Source organism: Rhynchophorus ferrugineus, unplaced genomic scaffold (assembly GCF_030347505.1).
Source record: "Rhynchophorus ferrugineus isolate W39M unplaced genomic scaffold, kcgeb_rfMv2 rfM2, whole genome shotgun sequence".
Lineage (NCBI taxonomy): Eukaryota > Metazoa > Arthropoda > Insecta > Coleoptera > Curculionidae > Rhynchophorus > Rhynchophorus ferrugineus.
In genome coordinates this window covers 79788394-79801697 of record NW_027472581.1, presented here as the reverse complement: position 1 = coordinate 79801697, position 13304 = coordinate 79788394, and the positions used below count along the sequence as shown (strand labels likewise).

The 13304-nt window shown below is 31.1% G+C and overlaps 1 protein-coding gene across 2 annotated transcripts in view; it reads left to right on the top strand.

The window, feature by feature from the left end:
• Positions 1-13304, top strand: part of LOC143191382 (uncharacterized) — a 136921-nt gene that overhangs the window by 102431 nt on the left and 21186 nt on the right. For both annotated transcript variants that reach the window (XM_076396399.1, XM_076396398.1), the window contains exon 3: positions 9316-9429. In XM_076396399.1, the coding sequence (XP_076252514.1) occupies positions 9316-9429 (114 nt within the window). The remainder of the gene's footprint in view (positions 1-9315; positions 9430-13304) is intronic.

Genomic DNA, 13304 nt, shown 5'->3' with positions numbered 1-13304 from the left:
GAATTCCACTTACATTTCAAATGCAGTTTTTACACATAATTTAACTATACTAGTTCAAAAGGCTTTTTCTCTTCCTGCATTATAAGTCATTTCTTCTAATATACTATCGGACTCCGAGTACAATGCTCCAAATAACTTTATTTAATTTAAGTTTTGGTCAAACTAATGTTGAATTTCTCTGTGCAATCCCATAGTTGCACACCATAGGTCCACACCGTATTCCGGAAAGTGGAAAATTTATTATATTAAATATAAAATTTTGTTGTAAAGTGTGAACCCCCATCGAATATTTTTTGAGCCTCATACAGAGTTCAGTTCGTTTCTTCTTAATAAATTATATTGTATTGCAAATGTATTACTCTTGCAAGAGATTATTCTGATAATCAAACTTGAACTTTATTGGGTTGTCATTAGTAAGTGTTCCCATTCTTAAGTATTTTAGGTATTTTCCATACAATGAATTCATAAAAATATAAAATATTCATAAGGATATTTTGCAGTGTTTTGTATTGTATAGTTTATATTTGTATATTTTGGTAAAAAAGGTTTTGGTGGAACTATGAAATATCAAAGGTTGCTTCATTTTTGATATATAAATTATATAAAGTCCTCAATATTTTCTCTTGATGTTTTATATCTAAGCCATTTTTTGGCAGAATAATTTTCCTGCACTTTATAGTAATGAATGAATAGGACCTCAATATCGATATTATTTCTCAAAAGGAACCATAACATAACATAAGCTCATACTTCGAATAGTAATTTTATTTCTACTACTCGAAGTATAAGCTTATATATATATATATATATATATATATATATATATATATATATATATATATATACATCATATTTTCATACAGTTAGTCATACAAAATGCTTCGTAGTAATGAGTAATAATATGCCTATTAGATATGAATGTTTTTCAAACGATCAGAAGTCACTTCCTCAATTGAATTAAGGTCAAATGACCGTTTTGAATGTGATACTGTTAATTTTTTAGAATATATTTCGATGTTTTGCATCAAATGTAAACCGCGACAGTTTGCACTTGTCCATCTCCGTAGAAACGACTTCAAATTTATCGATCTAGTTCATTTGACATACTTTATACCGTTACCAATCTACTTCTGCATTAAGTTTATCATGTTTTTGTATGGAAAGTGATAAATTATGGAAAAAAAAGAAGTTACTGACTTCAGAAGGAATAGTTTATTAAATGTGATAGTTAATAACTAATGAGATAATTTTTAAGCTTTTTTAAATGCATTCAAGTCAGCTCAATTATATATAATTGAGCTAAGAAAAGTTAATTGCTAGCTATTACTTTTTAGTACCTTTCTATTAGCATTTTATTATTCCACGCCAGAAAAAATGGTACGCCTTCAGTGGCTTCCAAAGTAAATTTTCACAGAATTTAGAACATAACCTAAATAAATATTGCATTTCTGCTTTTATGTTTTTACGATTGGTTTTCATTCAACACCTCTTTTAAAAGCATGGGCAACAATTTGTTCAGTTCAATGAAACTTATTTATAATTTTCGACCATTTCGATTGTTCAGGATATTATATATATAAACTACTTCAAACACACAAAACCAGTATATCTTCAATATAAAATACTTTGAAATTCATTGGTTAATTAGAATTAGTAATTGGTTAAGGGTTTTTCCTTCAACAAAAGAAGCTACCAATTAAGTGATGTAAAATTGTTTGATCTAATATTCGTTAACAGCATCACATATTCCTTTCCTTCCTTTTATTCGAGTTTTCAGCCTAGTAAGGGTAACGTCGATTTAAGTAAAATAAATTGACGAGGGTGAAGGCAAAAAAGTAGTAGAAAACTGAAAGTGAATGAAGACATGAAAATTGATACGTTTGAGTCAAGCATTGAATACAAATTGCTTTTATATAAGTAAAAAAATGATTCTGTAACATGAAAGTTTTCTGTTCTATCTTGTAAAAATCGTAAAAATCTACATGAAAATACATAAATCAGGATATTCTATACTACTCGACATATTTACCAGACATTTCAGATAACCTAGTTACATGTCAAACAGCAGGGTGTAATTATCCTGCTTCCTTATCTGATAAAATACAAACAAAAATTTATAATTGTATAAACATAATTACAATAAATGGGATGTATTGACATGCATTTTATGTCCCACCATATGGAAGAATTTGATATCATAAAATTATTTTTAATCATTTTATATCATTTTTCTCAAATTATTTTCATTTTTAACATAATCTCGATTTTTACATTTAACGACACTTTAGGAATAATCCAAAATTCACCAAAAATATATCTGTCATCCACATATTTAGAGTTAAACGAATATTTCTATTTACATATTTCTACAAATATCTGTCGTCACTATGAGTTCGCCTATATGTCTTATCGTAACTAACATCTTCATGGAACATTTAAGCTAGCCAGCACCCACTAAAACTTTCTATCCGGTTTCGATATATAGACGACATCTTTTTTATTTAAAATCATGAAAGCGATGAATTTCAGATTCATCTGAATTCTTAACATCCACTTTTTCTCTTTCTAAGAGAACCTCTCAAGGGATAAGCACCAACTGCTTACAATGTTAATTCTAAACTACCCTGGAACATTCTCCACAATAGAGTTTAACATGTCCACGAGAAGGCTCACTTCATTCGAGCTCTATTTGCTCAAGCCCAAGAGGAAAATACTCTGACTACCTATTTATTTTCACCGATGACTCCAAGAATCATGGATCTGGAGGACACATGTTTAGTACTGGAATTTCAAACCTACAATACCAACAATATGGGGCTATTATCCACCGAAATTATCCTGAATAACCACGCAACATTAAAATATAGTAATTGTCTCAGACTGCATGGGCTCATTAAATTCTTTAGATTATTCTGGTTCTCTTCAGCTATTGATCTCTGTTATACATGAGATATATGCATTACTGCAAAGTTTTGATAAATCAATAACCCTTATATGTCTGCCTCACACGTTGAGATCTTTAGCAATGAGCGGGTGGACTATTTGGCTGGAAACAGAAATGACGAAACCTTGGAACACGACGCCTTCTAGAGCGAATACTAAGAAGACATATTGTAGATATCTGCAAGCAACAACCTAGATCAATCAAACTGCAATATCATGGGCGAAAATAAATTGTAGGAATTTAAGAGAAATTTACTGAAAGAACTTGTAATTATCATAATAATGTTTGTAGATACATACAGTTTTTTTATTCCACATATGTTCTTACCTTTTATTTGCAATGTTCTGTTATTATGTTTATTTATATATTTATATATACCAAATTAAGATTTTATTTGATAATATACTATTTAATATATAGTTAATAAACTAGTATTTAATAATAATTTAATAATTATAATTTTTACCATCTTTAAGGCAATTTATAGATTCCATCTCGAGAGAAGGATGTCTCCTTTTTAGTCTATCCACGAATCGATCCATTTTTTGATATCTTCATAAGAAATGAAGCACTACTCATACGGGTCCCGGCCCATACGTCAAAACATGTAGTAGAAGAATAAGGCGGGCGAGGTAGCACCACTTCATGTTTTGAAGTTCTTAAGTATGTGTTCACCGGTTTTGCACCATGTAGCCGAGCATTGTCATGCTGAAGAATAACGCTTTTGTGTCTTTGCTCGTATTCTGACTGTTTTTTACATAACGCACGTCTTAAACGCATCAACTGAAGCTGATAGTAATACTCATTGATGGTTTCATCGAGTAATGCCTTCAAATCTTCAAATGACTACAATTAATTTTTTTTGGCTGTCCCTAGCACTGTTTATCTTCGGTGTCCAAATCGCCATTTTTAGAAGCGAAACCAATATTCTTCATAAATTCGATGAAGCATTATTACCATAAGCTTCATAATTTGAGAGCCTTCAACCTTCTTTTTCTTCAACTTTAAGTAAAAAAGGAAAGCCTTCCGCAAATGCGATTTATTCGGACAAGTTAATATATTTTCAATGCACTGAAAAATATGTTTGTTCATTCAATCTTCATAAATATACTCGATGCAATTTAATACGCACTAACACCATTTATTGTAAATCTTTTAAAAATATTTCATAGGCCTAATAACTTTTAGGTCCAATCTTTATAGAATATTTTCCGTCTAAACATCTACTGTCAAAAGTTTGTGACAGACCATAAGAAACCAACATATATAGATAGAGAGCCTCAGGCTAAGTCATGTCATTACCTATCTAAAAATTATCCGAATGGAGTCATTTCAATAAAGTCCAAGTTTTATCATACAAGGCTGTTTTGAGTGAAAACATCTGGAAGGTTTGAGATTTATAAACCTTATGACCTTATCTAGCATACCAACCTCCAGGTATTTAAACTATTTAACGGCTAATGAAAAAGCCTTATCCTCTTGCTAATATAGGATAGGGATGCCGATTTTTTCAAAAAATATCGATATTTTTGGCCTTTCTTTGTCATATTTTTAATTGCTCTCTTATCAAATGAGAGAGAACTCTTGAAAATAAAATACGCTTCATCAAGAATAATATCCTCATCAGGAACACTCATACTAAATTGATTACTGTACTTTGCTACCCGTAAACTGTTTATAAAGTACCGTACGTATTTTAGAAGCATTTTTTGATGAGATTCGTGTAGAATACATTAATTAATGTGTCGTTCATCAGTTCGTAATTCTGTTATTCTAAAAATTTATATAACTCACATAAGCTTGTTATTTTAAAACTTTATCATATTCGATCCTTCATGAAACCACAAAAATCCACGAAAATATTTCCATTTTAAAAATAGTTTTAAGCTTGCTAAAAAGGTCTGCAAAAATAGGTTATATGCCCAACATACTCGATATATATACGCTAGGAATTTCTTGTTAAAATTCACCGACCAATATGGAGGGGAATAGATGTCCGATTCAATGGGCAACAAAATGAAAAGCGACAATATCAAGTAGGCGTGATATCTCTAACGTCCGTATAAATCACGCGTATTAAATTCACCCCGACAAGTTACACTCCCCGGGGATAGATATTTTGCAATTTTAGATTTTTTACGGGCTCCAGTGATGCATTTTCGACGAGGGGTAGATAATCGATAGCGCTTCGACAGATTATCAGTCGCGTTATATTCGTTCCGATTTTTCCAGTTTTAAGGGCACGAAAGCATCAAAATAAAACTAATGTCCGATTTTTCCCGTTATAGTCAAGGTTAAAATTAATTTCCTGCCTGTGTTTTAGAAAACTAAAATATTAAAATGTAACATTGATTATTTATGCTTAACGGATAACACTACTTGTTAATAAATGTTAATCTCTTATCGATATTAGAAAACTTCTTGGATAGCTCTCGCGGTAAACCACCTTTCGAGCCCCTTTTTGTTTGTATTTTTAGGACCAGCGATTCACAGACTGACGCTAACTTCAATTTGCCTTGGTTGCTCACAGCTGATGATTTCAACTAGCCTTTGATGCAAATAATAAAGCACTCAATGAACTATTTACACTGAAGTAAATCAATGTGATGGTTTTTCCAGGTCCTCTTAACTCGACCTCTTGGAAATGAATAGTCGTACTAGCTGCATGATAATGTGACGGGTATGCCCCACCTTGGGAGAATATTATATTTTACATGAATATACCCCATCAACAGATTTATAAATATTCGCAGAAAATATTCGTTAAGTCGGGAAATTATTTTACGTGAAATAACTATTACTCTGAGTAAGGCGGCGATGGTATGGTAAAAAATCTCCCAAAAATGGTTTGGTGAAAAATCGGTTCGATATATTTCATTCAAAGCATTGTCCATCGATAGACGTCCAAAACTTTATCTCAAAGAAACTGTATCTTTTCATTATATACACAATCAAAATATGCCGGAGCAAGTAGTAATCAGAAGGAGTAAAGTCGAAATAATACGTCAGGTGGGGCTGCACTTGTATGTAACATAATAATTGTTTGCACTATGCTTTGCTATGCTACTATGCTCAAACTCATCAATTGTAGTACAAGGCAATCCCCATTGATAGTTGTATCGAATAATACCTTCAAATTATCGTCTTCAAATTTTTTTGCCTGTTCAGAACGCTCTTTGTATTCGGTGTCAAAATCACCACTTTTAAATCATCGAAGCCAGTATTCATTCACATATTGAAATCGATAGAGCGTGATTGCTCTAAGCTTCATACAGCATTCAATGACCTTTAGCCTCCTGTTTCTTCAACTTGAAGTAAGAATGAAGCACTTTGAACAATTGCGATTTACTAGATAAAAACTCAGCAGTTTTCAATTCACTGAAAAAATGTTTTGTGAGGCTTCAACATGAAGTTGGTTACAAATGTACCCGATGCGTTTTAATACACAGTAACACCATCTGTTGTAAATCCTTTAAAATTAAAAGGGCGATATAAATGTAATTAACATATAAATATTGGTTTAGACCCTTTAGAAATAACGACTACAGATAAAGAATGATCTCGTTCGTCGAAATATTGAAGCCCAGAAATTAAAGCAAAGCCAATGTTCATCGGCATAAACATTAGGTTAGTTCAAAAACACAAAATAAAGCATTTGTAACATCGTATCTTAACTGGTAATTAAAATTGATAATGTACGAAGTATATTTTATTATGAAAGATTTTGAGGTAGGAATATTTTGAGGCCATAAATGGTGAATAACGATGGTGGTATTTTATGGTGGTACGATTTATCAGGTAGCATTTTATTGATATTTATTTGGTATAATAGTGAAAATTGATAAATTAACATCTAGTAAAGACCAATATTTCCTGATAAAATTATTTCTTGTCATCAGTAGAGATAGATTGATGTTATTATTCAATCTTGCTATTGTAAACATGGTTCATCAGTATCAATTTCTACCTCAGGGTTAGATAATCAAGTCATATTATTGCGTCATAATACTTTGTCAAAACACTTGTAAATATGATAGTAGAATATAAAAAAGGAAAATTCTTCTAGACTTGTACAATGAAACCTTCTCCAACAATTAACCGACCCCTTGGAGACAACCTAGAACACAATTTTCCTGCCACATTATTCCTTTAGAATCTGAACCTACCCTTGAATGACTTTAATTTTTATTTTGTATAATAATTTTACATTTGATTTAAAACATGTTTTATTATCATATTAGTTTTTATCAAGCTAATTCACTTCAAATCGCGAAAACACTCAAAACATGTTTTTTGTTTTACAGTGTTGTTAATTTAATATATTGTTAATACCTAATATTATATTCGAAGAATATACAAACATTGAAACCTAAAAATGTCCGAGGATGAAACAAAAGCCGCTAATCAACTCAAGAGGGCTGACATTCGTATTAGTCTTAAAGCAGTTGTTCTACTCAAAAACCTTGAACTTGTTCGAATACTGAAGATTTTAAAATCAAACGTATGGAAAAAGTGAAAGTATCTAACATCTAATAAAGTGATTATTATGGTGTGAAGTATGCTGCAGGATATTAAATATAACAACATAATATGCCACGGAATCTTTATTACATTTTGTATTAAAAGTTTCCATGTTAATACAAACTGACTTCAGTCAAAGGTATTTACAATATCACAGTCGAAAGTTGCCTACGTTTACAGTAGTAAATATGTCCCGTATGACATTATGTATTTTAAACAACGCATTATATGTTGCGAAATTGTACAGTAAACATATTACAATATTGTGTTTCTGATTCTCTATTACGAAACCTTTTAAAATTAACTGGATATTACATATTTCGTTATATGTATTGTAAGACTAAAACAGATATATATCAATTATATTTTAACAGTTGTAGAAGTCAACCGACCATATAATACAATAAAAAAAATATATTTTCATTAAAATTTTAAAAAACATTGTCTTATAATCATGATTGGACACCAGTTTTCTCAAATGCGAAATATGAACTTAAAAAATTGCTTGAGGATATAACTTAAAATATAACTAAAAACTATTATTTTTGTAGGTAGTGAGGGGGACTAACAGTGATAGATGATTTATTGGTTTGGGTGGAAAATAATAATAATAGTCCGTTATATAGTCAGTTCTACAAGACAATGAACTAACGTCATCTAATTTGATGACGTAGAAATAGCGCAATGTTACTTCATTGAGTTGTTTACACTCTGAGTTTTAGTTAATTTTGGCTCTAACTTGACAGTATTGTAATTTGAATGAAATAATGAAACAAAAATATTATTTATTTTGACATTATATTATATCTAATGAATATATTATCGAAGGTATTATACTACAATTAATTATAAACTCAAAATAGTTTGCAGGTTAGGATTGTGTCGTATACATATACATCTTGATGTACATCTCCTGTATACATCTTTCTTGATAAAACAAGAATTTATCACTGAATTCTGCCTAACGTATATGCCATATCTGAAAACATTTAGTACTGTTTATCTCTTCCAACATTTTAAACAAATGTTCATGTACATTCTGACTAGTTAGACACATATCTAAGCATATAAAACTTTCACACTCTACAACAAAATGTTCTACAGATATTGTTTATTAATTATATACTCACCCGTAGTTGTTTTCACTCTCGTCACCCGGTCTTGGAAATTCTCAGCTTTGAATCATAATCCTATATTCTGGAAGCTTCATTCCAGTGAATATCTAAGCTAATTTCCAATCCACCATAAATTTAAATCTTTCTAATCTACGTTTACTTGAAAGAAAGGTTTCAATATGAAGTTGGTTACAAATATACCCAATGTGATTTAATACATAATACGCCATATGTTGTAAATCATTTAAAATTAATTTATAGGCTTGATATATTAAAAACACTATTCGGACACACCTTTTTTAATTGTTTGCTTGAAATATTATATGTACGTAAATAATATTAGTGATGAAATGTAAGATAAGACATTAACAGGCAATTAAATCATATTCGTACCGTATAATTCATAGGCCTAACGTCCTGTGCAATGCATCGAACACATGACAAATAATATTGCAAAGTGGTACTGTTGTCGATCGGACGCCGTTTCGAGGAAATAAAACGATAGAAAAAAACATTCATGCTAATGAAACTCATTCGATTAATAGATTGTTCTATTATTCACCTGTGCGACCTTAATAAGCTAATTGAAGCGTTTGTCATCGCGATCGAAACGTAGAGTTTTTCCCAGTCCACAAACCGCGAATAATATCGGGTACCGATGGAAAGTTTTGTGGTCTGTCCGTGTGAATTTCTATTATTTTTACGTTATGTAATATATTTATTTTTTTGTTACAGTTGGATATGGAGGAGGTGATGACAGGGGTTACTTTGGTCCATGGAAGACCTGTAAACTGCTGCTCTATAACAGAGAAAGGTGTGATAAAGATGTCTCTAGGTTTAGAGCTTCAGGTAAGAATTAATTAGGTTACTAATAAGTGGAGCAAAACCACCGCTACTATTTTGATTGCGCGCCATCTTAATTATGTGACATTTGGCTCAGTTTCACTTTAACTATTATGTCGTGTAAACGTACACATTTTATTATGGATAAATATACGCCACAAGAGCCAGCAGAAATCCTTCAGTGCCTCATAAGACCACAATTTATCGTTTACTTGTGAATTTTCGACAGTACGGTACGACAGCAGACAGGCCTCGTTCTGGAAGACAACAGACGTCTCGTAACGCTGAAAATGTGGTTCTGGTGCGCAATAGTGTTGCGGAGTCTCCAGAAACATTAATTTGGAAACCCAGTTCCCAGTTACATATTTCTACACGTAGTTTAAAGCGAATTTTGAAAACTTATTTGCAAATGTTCCCATACAAAATTCAATTAGTCCTGTCATTGCTACCAAGAGATCCTGATCAACGAGTTGAGTACAGTAGTGCAATCAAAGGTGAAATTAAAGATTGTTTGTCTAAATTGATAATAAGCGATGAAGCCCATTTTTTTCTCAGTGAATCTCAGTTCTCAGTCAATAAATGGAACAGTCGATCTTGGGGAACACAAAATCCTCATTTAATTCATGAAACATTATTGCATCTACTAAAAATAACTGTATGATGTGATTTTTTTTGAAAAGGTTGACCAAGGTGTTGCAGTTACTTATTGCTGAACGGTACCAAGACATGATCGGAAATTTTCTTGTACCTGAAATGGAAGAGCAAGGACTCAGCACATACACGTTCACGTTCGTTAAAATTCAATTATTTAATGATGGTTTTCCACGAATACTAATTTCCCGAAGTGGCAATTTAGCATGGCCAGCCAGATCTCCGGATTTAACAGCACCAGACTCTTTCTTATGTGATTTTTTAAAATAAAAATTCATGAGAATATGCTCCAAACGATTGAGCATCTTAAAGACAATATTCGTCACGAAATTGAAGAAATTCAGCCTCAGATGTTTGAAAAATGCATTATAAAGAGCCTTAATTAAAATTTGCATAGCGAATGGCGGTCCTCATTTAGCCGATATAATTTTTCAATCATAACGAAAAAAACAGTAAAGACCAAATACATTTTTGATAATAGGCATCAAAATTGTAGCGAGACCTTTGCCCCACGTTATATTTAATAGATTTTTTAAAATTTTATTTAAATATTGTCAACGATGTTTTATTTTAAGATAGTTATATTAGCTGGTGTTTATATTTTTATGTAGCTACAACCATGCCTATAAATAATTAAGAGACATCATCGTTTTTTATTTAGTTTTTTTATCAAATTAAAATAGTCAAGGAATGTTCCCGATAAATACATACAGATACAAGATACAAGAGTTTGTTGATAAAAATGTTGAATTGAGCTTGTTATCTGATTTACTTACTCTTTTATACAAATAATATATTTCCCATATATAAATACAATTAATTGGCATCATTACCAGAAATCAATAAAAGAAAACTAATTAATTTTCAGGTGTATTTTATTAATGAGAATTTTTAGAAGAACGAATTTTAAAAATAATTCTGAACAAACGTTAGAAATGGTGCAATAAAATGGAGAATCTGAAGAGGAAATATTCGATGTTGACCAACACGTCGATATAAACATTTATTTCGGGTAAACTAAACTACTTTTATGTATCATTATATTTTTAACCTTTACGATTAAATTAATAGTAGATTACGGCAATCGTAAATAGTTGATATAAACTATAAATCAAAGCAAACATATGTTTACTTCCAAAATGATAGCTTTTCAAGTTGGAGTTATATATTTAGACAACTTAAACTGTCGAAAAAATGTTATTTTAAGATCCAACATTAAAAATTAACTGACTATATAGCTTCGGTGGAGTTAGTATCTAGTATTTTTTTAAATATTTATATTACTTTGTTTTTTTTTTTATTTTTACATTCTTCGACTTGCACTTGTAACAAATTCTAGCTACATCTTACCTATAAAATAAAATTTAAATCATTACTAAAATATATTATGTTTAAAACAAATATATAATTATTACCAGTTACTACAATTATTACTACTATTCTTGATGGACAAACCTTATTAATGACTTGACTACTTCCAACATAACAAGAATTATTTTGTTCTCTGTTCTTGTTATCATTAAATTTTGGCATATGTTGATTTCCAGGTCATTGAAAATGATGTGTTATAAATTTGGTAGCTAACATTCCCACTATAAATAAAATAGATGCTGTTTGAATTTTATAGTTTTGGAGAACTTAAACTTGCATTCTCCCCTTACCATTGTTCTTCCATATTTTAAAACCAATGTATGTTAAACCACCAAGAATAACACATCAATTTAATTATTATTACTATAGAATTATTAATACAACACAAAATCTAAATATTCAAATTTTTGTTGTTGTTTTGAAGTTGATCGACTCACAAAGAATATACCGCCATTAGGAAAAAAAATGATTTTTTTTGGTTTACTTAAATTGACCAGTTAGAACCAAATGGTCTTCGGCTGATGTCGCTTCGTGTTCGGGATATGGTTGATTTGCGACAGACACCCTGGGTTATGACTGAGATTGTCGTAGTTTGTTTACTGCCGGGATTTGTGCACGGGTAGGGATTTTATTAAGATGTTGTTGTGTTCTTAGGTTCCTAGGAGAACCTCACACTGAGCATGTTTATGAATTTTTTCACAAACGGGATGCCTGATTCGAGGTGTGTATTGAGGCTCCTCATAAACCATGGGGCTCTGAGTAACGCACGGACGTTTTTGGATTGGAACACTTGTAGTAGTTCAAGTTGTCTCTCCGAGACATACCTGTGCTCCATTGAGGCAGATTGGACGGACTAGCATTTCATACAGTGTCACTTTCTATATTATTTATTCTTTTATATGGTTTATTCTACGCATAAGAGTGCGAATGCGCCAAATCCGGAGATGTTGTGATGTAACGTATTCCAACTAACTTCCTGTTCGAGCTGCAAGTGTATCCTTCACATATCATATAACATGAGGCTGAACATGCGACTCGTAATATAATATACATTAAGACACACGCAAGACCTTACGAGCATGAAAGTGGTAGATCCAATTTATTTCCCCCATACGCCACAAAAAACTTAGCAAGCTATATTTTTAAACTGTTTTAGATACAATTTTCAGTCAGTTCGTGTGATATCTAAACGTAAGGAAAAAGATCCATCCTCCCGACTGTTTTTGCCATTGACATCATAATCACAAAAATTTAAATAGTTGAAACTAAAACTAACAATAACAATAACATCACCATAATTTTCAAAAAGTATTTTTTGGCCTTCCGTAATTGACTGCTTCGAATAAACCAAGAAAAGTAATGAATAATGTCGACAATGCAATTTTGAGCATTCCATTATTAGCGTATAGACTGAATAACTCAATAATATTTTATAATACTGTTGTTGTACAGAAATGTCTAAACCATTGAATTAAACAGTTGACTTACGTTATTTAACAGCATATTGATTCTTCACATTTTCACCAAGAGATATCGCTGAACAAAATAAATACAAGAATATCATGCACATGTCACAACTTAGCTTAATCTTTGGGCAAATAAATTTTTAATTATAAAAATCAATCAAAAACCACATTCAAAAGTATATTTTTATTTCAGCAAAATGGTTTGATATCTCTAACGCCCTCTAACACATTATGATATAAATCAAATTTAAAGAAAGTAAATATCTACCAGAATCTGGTAATATACTCTTTTGTTTTCTGTATTTGAGAATGTCTCCATTTTCTGGACAATTTAACAAAAAAAACTGAGTTCATATTACATAAGCTGACTGGCATATGAGACATAAATTGTCG